Below are 20,000 nucleotides of genomic sequence, written 5' to 3'. Positions count from 1 at the left end.
CAGAGGATAGGACACTGATTATGTGAAGAAAAAAATATATATTTCATTACATTGGAATAAAATGATGTCATTGATGGCCTGACATCGTCATTTATTAGCGAGATGTAAAGTTAAAGAACGGTGCATGTTGTTGTCTCTGTACACGTTGCATGTCTTCCAACATGGCTGCCGAGTCGGCAGGGTACAAACAAACATCATCATCATCCCTGTTTGATCTCCTAAACATGTCAACTTGGCCCCCGGCCTCAGCAGGTCCCTCTTGGCCCTGCACATGAAAACCAAGACATGTTAATCATTTCAACCCCCCCACCCCCTAACTTCCACAGCTTCTTGTGATCCCACAAACGCCCCGGATCACCCCTTTCCCCCTTTCCGCTCTCTCTCTCTCTCTCTCTCTCTCTCTCTCTCTCTCTCTCTCTCTCTCTCTCTCTCTCTCTCTCTCTCTCTCTGTCTTCCCTCCATTAAAATTTGATATTTTCTGTCGGTTAATTATTTGCTAATTAGTGAGCATGTTAATTAGAGCGGAGTCTAATGTTAATTAGCTGTATTAATAGCCTGTAGTGTAGCACCTGCCCCGAGCACAGTGCTGCGTGGCTAACAGCTATAGCTGTGTCTGTCACCTGCCAAAATATCTTCATCTCACACACTGCACATTGCCGTGGCGCACGTGCGTGCGTGCATGTGTGTGCGTGTGTGTGCGTGCGTGTGTATTACTTGAATAGTTGTGGGGAACGTCCCCACAAGTATATAGTAGAATTTGAGAAATAGAGGACGGTTTTCCTGCTGCTCACAAGATAAAGGTTTGTCTTAGGGTTAAAAAAAAGTCTGATCTATACTTCGGTCCGCGCTGGTGTTGTTGTACGCCGACAAATAGCAGATCTACACGCTCACGCGTTGTGAGCTTGTAGATCTGCTATTTGTCGGCTTTAGGCTTATGGTTAAAAAAGCTGGTAAAATTGTAAAAACATTATGCTATTCATAAAATCGTCGTCCTAAAATGTTGCTGTCCTAGTATAGTAATACAAACCTGTGTGTGTGTGTGCGCGTGCGTGTGTGTGTGTGTGTGTGTGTGTGTGTGTGTGTGTGTGTGTGTGTGTGTGTGTGTGTGTGTGTGTGTGTGTGTGTGTGTGTGTGTGTGTGTGTGCGCTCGCTCGCACACACTTAAGACAGCATGTGTGTGTTCAGTATGCAGATTTGAACACATTAAAAGCGGAATCCAGTGTATGAGGCATTACAGATACACACATGTAGTGATGTGTTTTGTTTTAGGGTTCGAACCCGCGGTACGGTGTGTGTGTGTGCAACCATGCTTAGCTGTGCGTCGGGATTCAGGTGTCTGATGAATTGTTTATAATCCTGAAACTGAAATTGACATTTTTATCGATGAAGTCAGCAGCTGTTTAGCATCTAAAGTACATTGAGACTGTCACACACACACACACACACACACACACACACACACACACACACACACACACACACACACAAATATATGCATACATACACCAACATACTGTAGCATTTTGTACGGAGATACCTAAACACATGCACACTCATGCCTAGACCAAAACCTACGCTCACAAGCAAAACCACCCACACGCACGCACGCACATACATACGCCCGCACACCCACACACACTGTGTAAATTAGCTGAGGTGAGTAGCGTGCTCCAGTGATGCACTTCCAAAGCAGCATTAAAAGGCCAATCACAGCAGCCACTGATGAGAATGAAAATGATGATCGCCCCAAAAAATCAATACAGACCCTCCAAACACACACACACACACACACACACACACACACACACACACACACACACACACACACACACACACACACACACACACACACACACACACACACACACACACACACACACACACACACACACACATTTGTATTACTACTAGAGGTTCGGCCTAGAGGTTCGGCCACATCTACAGTTGTGAGGTGACGTGTCGAAACATCAACAAAGAATGCGGATAAACAGGAAGTGACGAACCACGAGCCATTCGTAATAATAGATACTTGTGAGGACATCAATATTGTCTGATTTTACAAATGCCATTTTGTGGCATTATTAACCGTAAAGGTAGGGTAAGTGATTTTCTTTGGTTAAAATAAGTGTTAAATAGCTCTATATTCTGGTAATCATTGCTATAGAGTGTTTGTTCAATAACAGGAGTCTTCATGTCTCTCCAGCTCTTTCTTAAACAGAAAATGCATTTTCGTTTCAGTTTCAGTTCCGATGTTATCCAATCAGGACAGAGAACTCAGTCAGGATACAGATTAAACAAGTGAAATTGGAAGTGATGACACTAAGAAACGAGCAGACAAAATTGGAACTGGAACACTATAAAAATGAAGCTTAAAAATGGGTACTTTCTCCTGATTGGCTGAGATTTTGACACCTACCGGAAAATGTATTTTCTGTTTATCAAAGAGCTGGAGAGACCTGGAGAATCCTGTTACTGAACAAACACTCTATAGTAATGATTACGATCAGAATATAGTGCTTTAACCTTTTAACAAAAAGCTTTTTGTTTTAACCACAAAATATCACTTACCCTACCTTTAACTCTAAAGCTGAAAATAGTAGATCTACAAGCTCAACGCGTCGTGCCTGAGCTTGTAGATCTACAATTTTCTGTACATGACACTGGTGCGCAACTAAGAATAAATGTGGCATAACGCCAAACTAAACCTCTAAATCTAACCTGTAAATGTTCTAATCCTAACCCCTAATCTTAACTCAAAGACCTCAAACCATCTCTTCCTACATGCAAGCCTAACTAAAAAAATGTTTTCAAACCAAAAAAAAAATGAAATTAGTCCTCACAATGTCAATTTCTCCAATTCTACTATACTTGTAGGGACATTCGGCCCGCACAAGTATAGTAATACACACACACACACACACACACACACACACACACACACACAGACACACACACACACACACACACACACACACACACACACACACACACACACACACACACACACACACACACACACACACACACTACGCTACCCCAACCCCCTCCTCCCCCCTCCCCCAGTCTCCCTCGGTCCCCGTCTACAACTGGGAGTAGAACACAGATGTATCTGTGCTCGTCTAGCGATGTCTGGTGCCGAGTCTGTGGATAAATGTCACCCGTGAGCAGCTGTATTAAATAAGAGGCAGCAGTCTGACTCCTGAGAACGCTAATTTCACACCCTGATAACTACTGACAGAGAGAGAGAGAGAGAGAGAGGGGAGGGGAGAGGGATAGTGGGTGAAAGAGGGATAGAGGGGGATAGAGAGACAGATAAAGAGGGGGAGGGAGGGAAGGAGAGAGCGACAGAGTAAGAGAGAGAGAGAGAGAGAGAGAGAGAGAGAGAGAGAGAGAGAGAGAGACAGCCAGGGGAGAAGAGCTGGAGGGAAAGAGAGGGATAGAGGAATAGAGGGAGAGGGGAGAGGGACAGAGAGAAAGATGGAAAGAGGGATGATGGAGAGAGAGAGAGAGGAAGATGTATGGGGACATGGAGGGAGAGAAGGAAGGAAGGGAAGGGAAGAGAGAGCAACGGAAAGGAGAGAGAGAGAGAGAGAGAGAAGTGGCCCCACCCCCTCTTATCTCTGATAGGTTGAGTGACGGTGAATGACAAAGCCAAGGTCACAGACAAATTTAAGACTATTCGATTCAATTCAAGCATATGCTATGCTATATATATATATATATATATATATATATATATATATATATATATATATATATATATATATATATATATATATACATACATACACACACACATACACACATGTATGTACTGTATGTATATACTGTACATGTATGTTCTCATTCTTATATTATGTATACTCTCAATAATTATACTCAGTATATTATATTTACTCAATATGTATACTCCCAGTATGCATATTTAGCATGTGCACACAATATGTATATTCAATATGCTGCATTCAATTTAAGACCCCCCTCCCCTCCCCAAAAAGAAAGACCCCATCTTGTGAAAAGCAAATTGAACAGCCATCCTCATATTGTTTTATATTTGGGCACAATTTCAGAGCTCTGATTTCCTCGACCTTACACGACTGACATCATGCTGTAGCAACAGAAAACATGTGGTAAACCATGTCCTTCGTGGTTAGTGGTAAGAATTGAATTATTACGTCGGCCAAGAAAGTTGGATGGGGTTATGTTCTCACCCCCATTATGTTTTTGTTTTTCTCTTGGCAAAATAACTGGAGAATGGATGGCTATATTCTCATGAAAAATAACTGGAGAATGGATTGCCATATTCTCATGAAACCTGGTGGGAATGATTAGTAGACTGCCCTGAACACATGATTAGCTTTTAGGTCAGAGAGTTCACTGTCGGCAGAGTCACTGCCGACAAGTGCATAGTGTTGGGGAATGAATGCCACTGAGCAGTGTTGGGGGTAACAGCGTTAAAATTAACGCTGTTACTGTTTTTGGGATGAGTAACCTAACACGTTAGTTTTGCAATTAGAGTGCTCGGTTACTTTGTTACCTTTTCCAAAATAATGGCGTTACTTAGTTACATTTAAGACCTAATTTGTTGCCACAAAGGAAAAGGAAAATCCATCCGACACATTTGCGATGTTGGCTGATCAATGAACAGTATTGTCTCTGTCAACGTCACAGAGACTTGCAGGGATGTTACACAGACATTGGTGACCGGGCCTGCGGTCTGTGGTGATTGCGTAATCATTCTATTCAACCAGAGCCGTATACGGCTCTGTATCCACGGGTCGCCACTTATGGTGTAACACACACAGGCCGGCTGATCTTGTTTTTGTTACATTCATTTGCCACACCTGTGCGACATGGCAGATATTGAGAGAAGACAGAGAGGATACCATATAGTACGGTCGTAGAAGTATTAACATGATTATTGGATTTCTTGGTGAAAGGAGGAGAACGTCAATGCAAGTAGCCTTGGTGAAGCCCAGCACAGCTCCACCTCCACAACACTGGTGGGCACTGGTCACACCGGTAGGCTTGCTTTTGATTTGATTTGATGATTCACACACAACACATTAAAGCATAAGGAGACACCTGTTTCCAATGTGGTCCTGCAGCTGCACTATTGATTTTATGTTTATCAAACTTCCTCACAGAGGGGTTTTAATGGTCGGTAACGAAAAAATTATCTTAACGAGTTACTTTTCTCAGAAGGTAATCCTGTAACGCAACGGAATACTTTTTAATGGCGGTAATCCTGTGACGTAACAAGTTACTTTCAAAAGTAACGTTACCCAACACTGCCACTGAGTGCCGCCTTTTAAGTTATACAATAGTTTGTTGATTTTCAGTACATAATTTGATCTGAAATCATGCAATATGTGTTGTATTCACAAAGACAGCCTTTATTTGTTCTGGGCAGAGAGGCTGATAACTATTATCATACCTAGCTCTGAGAGCTGACCAATCAGTGCAAGAATAAACTGACACCGTGCGCCAATATGTGCAGAGGGAAATTGTCATAGCCCTTGGTAACCTCGGCAACCTTGGCAAATGCCCGGGTGTTAATCACTTTCAGCCTCACTTAAAATATTGTCAAAATGCTTTGTATCACAACAGTTTGTGAGCAATTCATTGTATGACGAAGTACAAATTCAGAGTCGCCTTGAACGCAGCATCAATAACAGGATTAGAATGAACAGACTAGTTTAGGGTTAACATAATCTCAAAACAGATTCTGCTAACAGCAAGTGGACTAAGAAAGGGGAGGAGTCAAACCAAGTTTCTGTTTCTACACAAAAAAAAAGGAGGTGGTGCCCCCAGAGGCAACCCATTTCGACCTGAATGGGTTCCCAGATTGGGGTAAACAGAACTGTGTGTATGTGGGTTGTTGTTCTCATCCTCCTTGTCAATAAAGGTTTCTGGACCTTGAACAGTGTGTGGGGGTGGAGGGTGTGAGAGCGCCCGTGTCTCTCCACACTAAAAACAACACTCGTAAACTCCCATAAACTCCCATGATTCATTGCGGTTGCTGCATGGGATACCGTGCACCATAAACCAGCACACACACATACGCACACACAAACACGTATACACAATCACACGTGCGTGCACACACACACACACATGCACGCACACAACAGTTTACGATTGGTGATTTGAGAGTAATAGTTCTCAAACGAGTGTCATGTTTTTACCCCCTGACAGCTCCTTAGAGAGAGAGAGAGAGAGAGAGAGAGAGAGAGAGAGAGAGAGAGAGAGAGAGAGAGAGAGAGAGAGAGAGAGAGAGAGAGAGAGAGAGAGAGAGAGAGAGAGAGAGAGAGAGAGAGAGAGAGAGAGAGAGAGAGAGAGAGAGAGAGAGAGAGAGAGAGAGAGAGAGAGAGAGAGAGAGAGAGAGAGAGAGAGGGGGGGGGGGTCATGTTGAAAAGCAAAAAGGAGAAGAAATACAGATCTCATTATACAAGAGTGTGTGTGTGCGTGCGTGCGCGTGTGTGTGTGTGTGTGTGTGTGTGTGTGTGTGTGTGTGTGTAGGAGAGAGCGAAAGTGAATAGAGAGTGAAATCGACACTTGGAAATAATTGCATGTTATTCACATTGTAATAACAGACAGACATCTGACACAGATATTACACTGCAGTTACACACGTGTACGCTATTGTTTCTGCACACACACACACACACACACACACACACACACACACACACACACACACACACACACACACACACACACACACACAGCCCAGAGCCAGTGTTTGTGTTTGTGTGTTGGTCCAGATGTTTCCAATGTTGCTGTTTCCTCTTCCCTCAACACCACTAAATCTCCTCTCCTTCCATCCATCCATCTACTGCTGCGTTTCTCAACCTGTAGTCCGTGGCCCACTGGTGGGCCGTGAGGATATTGCAAGTGGGCCCCCTGTCGAGCCATAACAAGATCGTTAGCTGTATATGTAGTACAGTCAAACGTTATGCTAAAAGGACACAAAAGTCCCAGGGCCTTGTTTCCATTGTGGTCCATTTTACTCAATTAATCAGTAAGACATACTGTACAATACAATACAATACGATACAATACATACATGTGATGTGTTTGCGTTCAGAAGAGAGGAGAAAGCACAGCCTGATGGCAGGAAAGAAGGAGAAATGGGTTGAGATGACTTTTAACATTCTGTTGAGAGTCTCTCTGGCCTTTCATTAGAAACAGGTGGACACACACACACACACACACACACACACACACACACACACACACACACAGCCTGAGGACAACACACACACACACACACACACACACACACACACACACACACACACACACACACACACACACACACACACAACTAACTCCATTTCTCTCTCTCTCTTTTTTTTTATAAATATTTTTGGGGCGAATAGATTCAGTGTAGACGGAAACAAGCGGTCAAAGTACAGTTGTAACTCAAGACCGGTTCTCTAACTTACCACGGTATGAAAGTATGGGGAGAAAGAAGGCTCTAAAGTTAACTTGACAACAGCTTATTTGAACTCAGTAGGAGAATACCTCCAGTGCGAGTGCTTTATCTACTTCTGTAGACGATGTGCTCTCAACCAATATTGCCTCTTATTTCCTGTGTGTCTGGCTGAATACTCTAGCGCTTTCCGATCGTATAAATATATTGTTTGTCTGTTTACCAGTATAACCCAGACCCGTGGAAAGAGAGAGTTTCAACACTCTTTGATCTCGCCACGACGTGATTACTTGGTGTATCGCATATACTTCATCAACACCCGTTACACACAGTCACACACACTTGCACGCACTCAAGGACATGCACGCGGGCGCATGCGCACGCGCACGCGCACACACACACACACACACACACACACACACACACACACACGCACACGCATAGATACACCCACAGGAGCATACTTCACACAGAGGTGTCTTTCTACGGGGCTGACACAACTCTGCTAACATTTAAATATGTAAATGAGAGTGTAAGTATATGTAGATGAAAATGATTTATTGTATGAGCTGTGTGTTATTTAACAAGTTGTGACTCAAATAAATGGGGAAAAAAATCACTATCCTTAAACCACACACGAAAAGTTAGTGGATAGCATGGATTAAAGCAAAAAATAACATTCCTATTAAAAGTCCTATAATGCGATTTGTAAAACAGTGTGAATTCTGTGAAAGGAGCCCCCCACACTATCGCTGTTTCCTAAACTATTAACACAATATGTAAAATTATGTTTTAGTCAAATGCAAATGCTCTAAAACAATATATAACTTGTAGATAGAAGACATGTTGGCTTCTATGGAATCCTAATGACTGAAATCAGTCGTGGCGACTGAGAACTTTGATCCATGTAGTTGTATAAGAGTGACGTTGTGGTGGTTGTTGATTGTGCAGCACGGCATAATGTACACATTGGTGCGTACACACACACACACACACACACACAGTAAACAGTTAGTTGTATATCAGTGGAACGGTGCTGGCAGGTGATTGGCTGACCTCTCTTAAGTGGACGAGACGGATTGCGACACGCCGACACATTGTTCTGATTGGACGGAATCAGGGAAAGCAGGCACCGCTCTGTGTGTGTGTGTGTGTGTGTGTGTGTGTGTGTGTGTGTGTGTGTGTGTGTGTGTGTGTGTGCGTGTGCGTGTGCGTGCTCCCTCTCATTGGCTCAATTGAAGGCTCATCTCCATATAGTTTGTATGCTGAGATGAGACTCTCTATATGATTGTCTGCTTGTCAAGTGGACTAGCAGTGATGGAGGGTTTACTCTCTGCTCTGTCACTGTGTGTGTGTGTGTGTGTGTGTGTATGTGTGTGTGTGTGTGTGTGTGTGTGTGTGTGTGTGTGTGTGTGTGTGTGTGTGTGTGTGTGTGTGTGTGTGTGTGTGTGTGTGTGTGTGTGTGTGTGTGTGTGTGTGTGTGTGTGTGTGTGTGCAAGCGCGAGACAGATTGAAGGGGTGGGATTTATGTGTATGTGTGTGATGGGGAAATGTATGTATCCTGGATATGTGTGTGTATGCATGGCAGATGCATAGCAATTTGCATTACACTTGTGTGTGTACATGCATATGCATATATATATGTGTGTGTGTGTGTGTGTGTGTGTGTGTGTGTGTGTGTGTGTGTGTGTGTGTGTGTGTGTGTGTGTGTGTGTGTGTGTGTGTGTGTGTGTGTGTGTGTGTGTGTGTGTGTGTGTTCTCTGGGAGTAAAGGACATATTCATCAAACTCTCATCCAGGAACAGAAGAGAGCTAATCTCTCTCACACACACACACACACACACACACACACACACACACACACACACACACACACACACACACACACACACACACACACACACACACACACACACACACACACACGCACGCAGGTCTCCTTGCTTGCATACTGTACATGTGTGTTTTACAGTGGACAAATGTGTATTAATGTAGAGGTACATTAGTGTCATGGTATACAGTATGTAGAAAACGGCCAGTGTGGTAAATCTATTATATTCTAAAACATACATTAACTACTTTAGCCCTATTTTATACATAGGCTATTTGAAAATAGCCGATCTACAAGCTCACAACGCGTCGCAATGCGACGCGTTGTGAGCTGGTAGATTGGCTATTTTCAAACATTTCCGTACTTTTACTTTCGGTACTATTTTGATGCCAAGCGCTTTTGTACTTTTACTCAAGTAACATTTTGTAACAGAGTATTTTAATTTTGTGGTAATGCTATTTCTTCCACCACTGCCGACAGTGATGCCTTGAGGCCTCGTTAGGCATGCCCGAGCTACAGCCGCTAGATAGAATCTAGAACCATCTAGCGGCTAGATGGTCAGTAGCAGCAGTAGAAGCAAACCTTCATATAGCTTTAAAATACATGGGAGCATAATTTACAAAACGCACATCATGATAATTGAAAGAAGGCTTTAAACTAGCGACTGAAAACATAAAATATTTATTAAAGATGTTTAATGAGGTAATAAAACCAAGTGTAAAGTCAGGTCAAACACCCATAGACTTTAATGGAATGACGGTTCTTCTGCAACCAGCAGGGGGGGAAATAGCGACACCCTCTGGGCCATTAATGAGAACTGCAGCGTTTTCCATACTTCCGCACTGGCTTCATTTTCAAGATCGAAAGCTTGCTTGCCGCCTGTTCAGAACCAGACCAGCAGACCAGGAACTGTGGCAACGGTTATAGTAATGATATGGATTGTGTCTTTCAGGCTGGGCTGCCCTCCAATCAGGACAATGCCCAGAGAGAATCTCTGGAGCAGCTGGCCCTCAAACTCAACAGCCTGCAGTATCCATCTGCAGCCAACAGGAGGCACTACAGTCACCTGGCCAACCACAGGTAACAGTGAATACCAGCTGTGAACTCTGATATTGACAAGATAGCCCATGAGAAAGGCTCTTAACTCACTGGGGTTGTACTGGGCAGCTCCCGGTGACCAACAGTAGAATACTGCATTTGTACTGGACAGCTAGAATGAATGCCAACCACCATGTAACTGTTTTGATCTAGTTCAAATGCAATGCATTATATGCTCAATTATAATTTATGTGTGTGTATTCAATGTGTGTGTATGTGTGCATGTGTGTGTGACGTGTGTCCTTTATGTGTGTCATGGGTTGTGTGTGTGTGTGTGTGTGTGTGTGTGTGTGTGTGTGTGTGTGTGTGTGTGTGTGTGTGTGTGTGTGTGTGTGTGTGTGTGTGTGTGTGTGTGTGTGTGTGTGTGTGTGTGTGTGTGTGTGTGTGTGTGATAAGTGCATAGTGAGAGTTGGGTGAGACAGACTCAAACAGCATGTCCTAATTCACTATCTGTTCTCTCCTCGCCTGGTGACACCAGATTACTGCTGTTAACACTGTCACACTGGCGCGTGTGTGTGTGTGTGTGTGTGTGTGTGTGTGTGTGTGTGTGTGTGTGTGTGTGTGTGTGTGTGTGTGTGTGTGTGTGTGTGTGTGTGTGTGTGTGTGTGTGTGTGTGTGTGTGTGTGTGTGTGTGTGTGTGTGTGTGTGTGTGTGTGTGTGTGTGACATCTAATTCCACTGTGAACAAACAGAAGGGTTCCAAATTGAGAAAAAAAAAACAGCTCAGAGAGAACAAAGAAGATATGTCTCTCTCCCTGTATCTTTCTGTGTCTCTCTCTCTCTCCACATTAAAACCACATTAACCCTATACTTACTTGTCTTTCGTCGAATTTAGCAGAATAGAGACGCTATGAGAGAATCTCTGGAAGTCTCCAGGAGAGACGTGCTGGTACTGTAGCACTTCATCTCCTGGTACATGAGGACGGATTAGTTGAGCCAGACTGTTGCCTCCCACAATAGGCTCTATGCACAGCAGCCATATTGTGAAGAAATTCACAGGTGTTGCAAATGATACTAATGAAGGCTCCATGTGGCTCCACTACGGGTCCATTTGGTTCCATTTGTACACTCTCAGTGTTATGGGGGTCGTGTAAATAAAACAACACTAAATGGAACAGAGCCTTCATTAGTATCATTGGTAACACCTGTGAAGGAGGTGATAATATGGCTGCTGTGCATAGAGCCTATTTTCAAATGCCTCCGTCATATAGTCTGGAGCACGGAAGCATTGAAAATGATCAGAGGATGAAGCGGATGTGACGCCTCTTTGCCACTTCCTATTCGTCTTTACAGTCACGCAAATGTGTCCTAATATAAATCGGCACAATCGAAGCATATACAGCTTGCTGCTTATTATAAATGGAAATTCTAAAATTAAATCTAAAAATATTTACAATATATATTTCCGTGAACAGAAATGATGAACAGATGACGTTCTCGTTCTCGGATTTCAGGAGGCGAATAGTTCCAGACTCCATATAGCATTCGGAGATTGTGGAATAGTTGTCTGGCTACGCGAGACTAAGCAGGAACAGACAGTGGCAGAACGATCAATAAAATACATGCCTCATGGCCCAATAAGCTCATCCTCGTTGAACCCAGACAAATCAGTGGCACCAAAAAACAAAAACAAAGGATTTATGTCTTCAGCTTCTCAGAGGCAGGGGGTCCGTACTGGCCCATTGAAATGAGGAAACACACACAGGACGCGTGGGCTGCCCTCTATGGAGCGGAGGACTGCGATGCACAGTGTTCTGCAGAGTGGGAATGCTAAGGCTATTTGCAAAAGGTTTCAAACATGTAGTGGAAAGAAATCTGCTATATTTGCTTTTTTCATGTTTTGTTTTTGTTTGTTTTAACCAATTTTGCACCAGAGGGGCCGCAGTCAGAAACTGTTATGGCTAGTTGGGTGTCCTTGCCATGGAAAAGTTTGGTCTATAACCACTCGTATAGACCTTTGTTAAGGCTTTTAGGGCTGCTTTAGGACTGATGGTGCTGCTGAAGTGTTCTCCTATCAGACGGTTGTGCTTTCTTTTCTGCCTGAGAAAGGAGACCTTATTATTCAGTAAATGGAGGCCAGGCTGCAAGCCTTACACTTGCTTTTCAGAGCATTATCCAACAGAATGAGAGATTATTATACACATTTTATTCGTGAATACTACAGTACGATATGGACTTTGGCATCTCGTATGTCGAGATCAGGAGAAGGCGTTTTACAGAGTGAACCATACATTTTTATTTTCTCCTCTGTGTTCTTTTGGGTACAGGGGTTAATGTACAGCGGGGCCTCAAACGTACGGTCAAGATGTGTTGGAGGTTTGCTCCTGTTTGTAGAGGGATTAGGGCAGGGCTTCCCCACTTCAGGGCCAGCTTTACAGGTCTAGCTATAGAGCCCTTGTTATACAGGCTAAGAAGCCAGCTCCCTGCGCTCGCCGCTACCAGTGTTAACCCGTTAAAACCAGGAACGCATCTGTGTAACCACTTTTAACCATTATTTTATACTTTGGCTATTCAAAAATAGCAGATGTACAAGCTAATAGTTAATAGCTAATATTAGCTTGTAGATTTTTGAAAAATCGTGAACATTTGTGCAAATCTTTGAATATTTATATATTTAAAATGAACTTTAACTCAAATCTTTGCTTCTGGGGGTCCCTGGAACAAAATATTTTGAGATGGGGGGGCCCAAAAAATATTTTGGGGGTCCTTTACATGAAAAAGTTTGAGCACCACTGATTATAGCAACATAGTTTTTTTCCAAGATGTAGAAGATATTTGTAGAATCCCCCAGAAGCAAAGATTTGAGTTACAAATGTTCGCTTTAAAAAAAAATACAGATTCAAAGATTTGCACACATTTTCATGATTTAAAAAAAAATAGCAGATCTACAAGCTCATAGCGCGGTACTCGGTGCGCTTGCAGATCTGCTATTTTTGAACAGCCCAAAGAAATCTAAAACGACAGAGACGCATTTACCGGATTTAACAGGTTAACACCGGAGCCTTTTCCGGGAGTATAGTTTCAGCATTGAGATGGCGGTGTTATTGTTCTCTAAATGCAAAAAAAGGGCTGCTTCCCCGGCTGTCCAATAGGGGGAAGGGTTTGCGGTTTGCTAATAACTTATTCACCTTGGTTCTGTGGGCACAAACTAACTGTACTGCATCCAACCCCCCCCCGGGACTCAGGTTGAGGAAGGTTCAGTGGATTTCTTTTTTTTTTTTTTCATATACACTTTCGGATCTGTCAACACTGGATTCTCGCGCGCCGTCTTATCCGTACCCTTGGAAGAGGAGAGGGCTAAGGCCTTGTAAACATTTCCTCCAGGATAATGGCCTTTCGGCTTAAAGCAGAGCGTACCGTATACTGTTAGTCTGCTACACACCCGCTGCAGTCTGAAATGACTGGACACAGCCGAGCTGTTTGTCGAGGAGTGCTGGTCCCTTATGATACAGCAAACAATTATAATTCTTTTTTTTTTGGGCGAAGACAGGATGAAGCTGACCTTACAGGGCCGGGCGTCATTTTATGGTTCATTCCTATACAGACACGGCGGGTCCTCAGTGCCTCTCTTGATCCTGGACTGTGGCTTTTTGAGGAGCCAGAAACACACAGAAACATTGTCTCCAACAAAGCCTCAAGCCTATAACACACTCACTGCGAATGGCGCGTGTCAAAACAGCCGTTATTGTCTATGTCATGGGTCTTCAGCAGGGGGTCCTCAGAGTTACTACAGGGGGCCCAAATCTTTGTGTGATAGGAGACTTGAACCCTTCCTTAGCTCTGGTGTAGAGGGGGAAAAGAAGACCAAGTTTACTAAGTCTGAAAATACACATTAACATGAGCCCAACATATTAATATGAAAGATTGTGTAAACAAATAAACATGAATTTAGTGTTGTGTGAATTCATGTTTACACAACGCTAAATTCATTTTTATTTGATGATAGTGCTGTCAAACGAGTCTATGAAGATATCTATGAAATCTATGAAAAAGTTTAATCTGCAACACAATGTTACATACAATATCGTCCAAAGCTTTTCAGGATTCAAATTCAAAAGTAGCAAAAGTAACAGATCGACAAGCTTCGAGCTTGTAGATCTGCTACTTTTGATGCTTTTGTGTGACGCTGTAGTGTGATCAAGTAGGGCGGTAATTTACGAAAAAACACAAAAGGTTAGAATATGGAGATAAGTTTCTGCCCGACAACAGCAATATATAGTGGGGGTCCCTGCTTCATCTCTCTCTCAGCTAAGGGGTCCTTGGCCTGAGAAACATTGAAGACCCCTATGTACAATCCCCACACTGGCGGCGCTAGACACGCGCCACTGCGCGACGCGTTGACGTCCCACCCGCCATTCCTGTACACCACAAAAAAAATGTGTGTGTTCTCAATTGGTGTTCTCCCTGCAGTGTGTCACTGCCGGTTGGTGCTACGGACGGCACTTCACGCGTGTCAATATGCCTTCAAATGCAAACCATATCACGCCAGCCTCCCTCCCTTCCTTCAAAACCGCCCTGAAAACCAACCTGTTGAAAATTGCTTTTCCAAGTTGATTTTACTGTTTGGCTACAATCTGACACAAGGCGCATATGGATAATATAGCATAGGGTGGTGGTTTGTGGCACTGTTATTCTTTTTGATTTATTTGTGTTTGGTCTGAAATATTACAACCGGAAAAACACTGTACGTTCTGGGCCTGCTAAGTTAGCCAGTTTGGCTGACCTGTAAATTCAGGACAGTGGGACTGTAGGGTGATTGGAACTGGTGGCAGCTCACCTCATTTGTCCATGTGTGGTCCAGCCCTATGGAATGTATAGACCCCTTAACAGACGACGTCACACTGGCTCCAAACTCATACTGGCTCCAAATGAAACCCATTCTGTCAGGTCTCGCTAGGACGCGCGCCTCACTAGCCAACACACAAGAGGGGGTTGGGGTGCGCTGAAACCAGCGCACCCCGAAACAACAGGTTGAGAATTGATTGCATGAAACAATCACCTGTGCATCCAGTCTCAATGTTAGTGAACAAATAATTGGTCTATTGAATGCATGTGAAAATAAAAAAACAACTTAATACTTCCTAAGTTTAATATGAGCTTCAAATAAATATTTTATGTTTTTTTTTGCATGTGCATTCCATTTATTCCATAGGGCTCGCTAGACCACACATGGACCAATGACATCATCAACTTGCGACGGGCATTGCCCCATTGAGTAAAAGATTAACTGTTTCTAAAATAAATACAATATTTAAGGTGTTTAAAAACATATATTTTAGTTATAGAGGGCAATTATAATGTATTAAGGCATATCTGGTCATTAGCCAGGGATCCTTTTAAGTCTTACATGTGCACAAATACATACTGTAAGAGTGCAGTGATTGTGTTATGTCTCCTCAGACATTCTAGCAGAAATAATAGTCATAATAATGGTGAACATACAGTCTATCGTTGCTGTCGGGCAGAAACCTTGTATCAATGTTTCAACTTTTTGTGTTTTTGTAAATGAATGCCCTATAGTTAGTCATACTACTACCGTATCACACAAAAGTAGCTGATCTACAAGCTCACAACTCGACGCATCGTGGTGCGTTGTGAGCTTGAAGATCTGATATTTTTTGCTTTTTTTATTACATTTTGGTGTGACTGTGGGTTTTATCAATGTTCAACCAATTAAACACATTAACAAGAGCTTGTGACTAAATAATAACCACATTGGATCCATTGGAACACAGGTTATTTTTTCCATTTCCTGAAAAGTCACAGTTTTGGACATACAAGGTTTCCTCCCGACAGCAACGATGCACAACAACATAGTGAATATGTTTAGTTTGTACCTGGCCTGATGGTTCATACACCTGACTGTCCGGGGACAGTAGTTATTTAGCAGCCTACTAAAGATGGTAAAGATAGTCCTCTCTGGGTTCAAGGAGGGACATTTTGTCTCCATGCTATATGGACTAGGTTTACTGTCTTACTGTTGGCTTGTTTTTGTTTTTATCTTTATCTCAATTTAAAAGTAGTTTTGGTTTGTATTTCGTAGATGGTTAATAACTCTCTCTCTCTCTCTCTCTCTCTCGCTCTCTCTCCAGTCTTCAGGACTTTGAGGCAGAGTACCAGGAGCTCTGGGATTGGCTGATGGACATGGATGCCGTGGTAACAGACAGTCACCAGCTGATGATGTCAGAGGAGCAGAGGCAACACCTTTACAAGGTAGGGCTGTGTGTGTGTGTGTGTGTGTGTGTGTGTGTGTGTGTGTGTGTGTGTGTGTGTGTGTGTGTGTGTGTGTGTGTGTGTGTGTGTGTGTGTGTGTGTGTGTGTGTGTGTGTGTGTGCGTGTGTGTGTGTGTGCGTGTGCGCGTGTGAGAGAGACAGAGAGAGAGAAATACAGACGGATATGGAATGCAGCAGAGATACAGAGAGAGAGAAAGAAAAGAGAGAATGTTGGAGCATATCTTTGCAGACAGTAACAAGTGTGTGTGTGTGTGTGTGTGTGTGTGTGTGTGTGTGTGTGTGTGTGTGTGTGTGCGCGTGTGTGTGTGCGTGCGTGTGTTTGTACAATAGAACGTCTCAAGAGCTGCATACAGTAGCTGTAATGCTGGGACCGGCTGATGATGTGTGTCTCTGTGGTTAACAGCAGAGTCCCGACTTCATTATGAACACACATGCGTGTTGCTAAGAAAACCTTTGTAATCTCAACTGAACTGTAGCACATAACTAACCGCCCATATTGTTGCTGTCGGGCAGAAACCTCTCATCTCCGTATTTAGACTTTTGGTGTTTTTTCGTAAATTAACGTGCTACTTGATCTCACTACGGCGTCACACCAATGCATCAACTTTTGCTATTGAAAAGTAACAGTTTTCCACAAACATGTATGAGGATTCATCCCAACAGAGACGATATTCTCTTCATATTCGTCTTGATCAAACCATAAAGCCAGGAACCATACACTACACAATCCTGAGTCTTAAAGGAATGCTTTACCCCCCCCCCCCCCCCCCCCCCCCATGCTCCCCACCCCCCAAATTGCTCGCCCTGAGTAGCCTTGAACGCGTGGATCATTTTTCCACGGTGAATGAAGAATCCAAAAACAAAGAGAATACTTGATGAATTGGAGGGGAAAAAAGACAAAAATAGTTCAGTCCAATATTGACAACAGCAAAGCATCATCAAAAATGTGTTCATAAACCTTCAACACAGTTCTCTGTATGTAGTGCGTCTTCAAGGCTTCACTCGGTGAGTGATTGATTTGTGTATTTATTATTTTAGTGTGTATTTTAGTATTCCCTTAACAACGTAATCCCCATATACTTTGTCGTATGACGAATAGCAAAAATAGCCGATGTAGAAGGTCTTCTTCTTTTTTTTTTTTTTTACATTTCAAAATATAGGTTGCTTATAATGACGTCTAAAAAAATCATATTTTATTAATTTCAGGCCAAAATAGTCGCTCATTATCAGAAAGTCTGAAACGGGTCTAACCAGTTCACATGTTCCATGACTGAAACAGACAGCAGAAGCATAAGAGGTTGTTTTATCTCTCTCTCTCTCTCTCTCTCTCTCTCTCGCTCTCTCTCTCCTTCCCTCCCTCCCTCCCTCCTTCCTCCCAGACTGTGTTTTTTCCCCGTTATGATTTATTTAGTAGCTGAAGAGACTCACCTGGCCTGAGAATTATTAATAACAGTAAAGATGAAGCTAATTTCTCCATAGGAGACTCGCTCAAATATTCATCCCCGTATGAATATTCATAGACACGATGATGCGTACATGAATATTGTATGACCATCGAATCTGTGGCATTTTTTTTTCTTTTTTTTTAATGTTCTGATGTTTCAAATCTGTTTCTGAAATATTGATGTGGAACTCGGAGACGACTTCTCACTGAGACCCAAGGTCACCCCCTCCCTCTCTCCGTATCTCTCTCTCTCTCTCTCTCTTTTGTTTCTGTAGAGATGATTTATACATCGTTCTATATCCCAGTTTATTATAGTCTCTGTCGAGTGGAAACCTCACTTGTCCAAAACTGTTACTTTTCAGGATTCAAATTCAAAAACAGTAAAAGTAGCAGACCCACAAGCTTGTAGTATGATCAAGTAGGTTGTCAATTTACAGGAAATAATTATATAGAGATAGATAGAGGTTTCTGCCAGACTGCAACGTTTTAGTAGCTGTGGTAGTCCGGAATTCAAAATTTACTTGAGTAAAAGTACATAAGTATTGGCATAAAAATGTACTTAAAGTACCAAAAGTAGAAAGTGCTCATTATGCAGAATGTCCAATTTCACAAGTTTTGTAATGTTTTGAAAATAGCAGATCTACAAGCTTGTAGATTGTCTATTTTCATATGGCCGAAATGGATAGGGCTGAAGTGGTTAATGTATGCTTTGTAATAATAATCTAAATCATTTTCAAATAATAATTGTAGTGGAGTAAAAGTGCAATATTTGCCTCTGCGATATAGTGGAGTAGAAGTAAAAGTACCTCAGTAAAGTAAAAGTACCTCAAAATACAGTACTTGAGTAAATGTACTTAGTTACTTTCCACCACTGTATGACGACAATGCTATGACGTCACTGTACTGTCGTCAGAGTACTTGAAGGCCAATCTATGACGCCAGTACACCATGCAGCTGTGACCCACCATGTTGGGAGATTGTGGGGAGCGTATTCCAAGACAAAATAGGAAAGCAAGACCCGCCATCTCCGGTTTACATCCCGTATCTGTGTGACGTTGGAAGAGTGAACTTATGAACACAGCTTCTAAACGATTCTTTAGATCTTCACTGAACTAAATATTGGACCCGATCGACCCTGATAGTAAAAATTGCTTTTTTCAGAGAGACAAATCAGGAGAAAATCTAGTTTATTATCTGCCTGTCTCTGTCCCAGTAACACACTCGCGAGATCTAGTGACAGTTAACATGGGACGTTCGCGAGATCTGCCGTCAGACGGCACCCACTTAGGAGACCATTTTGGATGCCATCTATATATATACAATTTGAATCCTGCGCCATGTCGGTTGTCCGTATGCGACGCCAGTGTGACGGTGTGACGTAATCTGACATCACGATGACAACGCCAGTGTGACGTAATCTCACGACAGCATGACATCACGCGACAGGATGCCGTCAGATCGCACCAGTTCGACGGCTTCCATAGTGGGTTTTGGTCATTGGAGAGGTGATGCACGTCACCTCTTTCTGAAGTGGGTACTTTCAAAGCCTGCCGTGGATTTAGGAGAGCACAAAACTCTCTCTCACACTGTGAGGTGCCTGTAAGGTGGCACTGCAAAGTGAACGACGCGTCACGCTAGACGTTCGGGCCACGTAGCGGCCCGAACTTCTAGTTTGTGTACATTTTCGGATAATCCTAAATATACATCATCTTTGGTGTATCTCCATATTTGGACATATTTGTCCGGAGAGAACAGACAGCCTATGAACAAACACTATTTCTGAATGATTGCGATTTATTTGTCATATAATCGGTTCAGGAATATATATATATTAAAAAAAAAGACATATCACAGCCTAGGTTGTGTTATGATAGCTGGTGTGATGTAGCCTGACACTCAGCCTGAATTTTCATTTCGTTTCACTCCATTATTCAGTCTGAAAGCCCTCTCAATGCAGC

The 20,000-nt window shown here is 42.8% G+C and overlaps 1 protein-coding gene across 1 annotated transcript in view; it reads left to right on the top strand.

Annotated features, from left to right (window-relative positions):
• Nucleotides 1–20,000, top strand: part of akap6 (A kinase (PRKA) anchor protein 6) — a gene marked incomplete at its 5' end in the record, with an annotated part of 168,818 nt that overhangs the window by 82,907 nt on the left and 65,911 nt on the right. The window contains 2 exons of the mRNA XM_084044533.1: nucleotides 10,221–10,348; nucleotides 16,458–16,578. Of these exons, the coding sequence (XP_083900659.1) occupies nucleotides 10,221–10,348; nucleotides 16,458–16,578 (249 nt within the window). The remainder of the gene's footprint in view (nucleotides 1–10,220; nucleotides 10,349–16,457; nucleotides 16,579–20,000) is intronic.

This window comes from Gymnoscopelus microlampas (assembly GCF_963454915.1).
Source record: "Gymnoscopelus microlampas genome assembly, chromosome: 20".
Classification (NCBI taxonomy): domain Eukaryota; kingdom Metazoa; phylum Chordata; class Actinopteri; order Myctophiformes; family Myctophidae; genus Gymnoscopelus; species Gymnoscopelus microlampas.
Note: the sequence above shows the minus strand (reverse complement) of the source record. Positions and strands in the feature narration are given on the sequence as shown.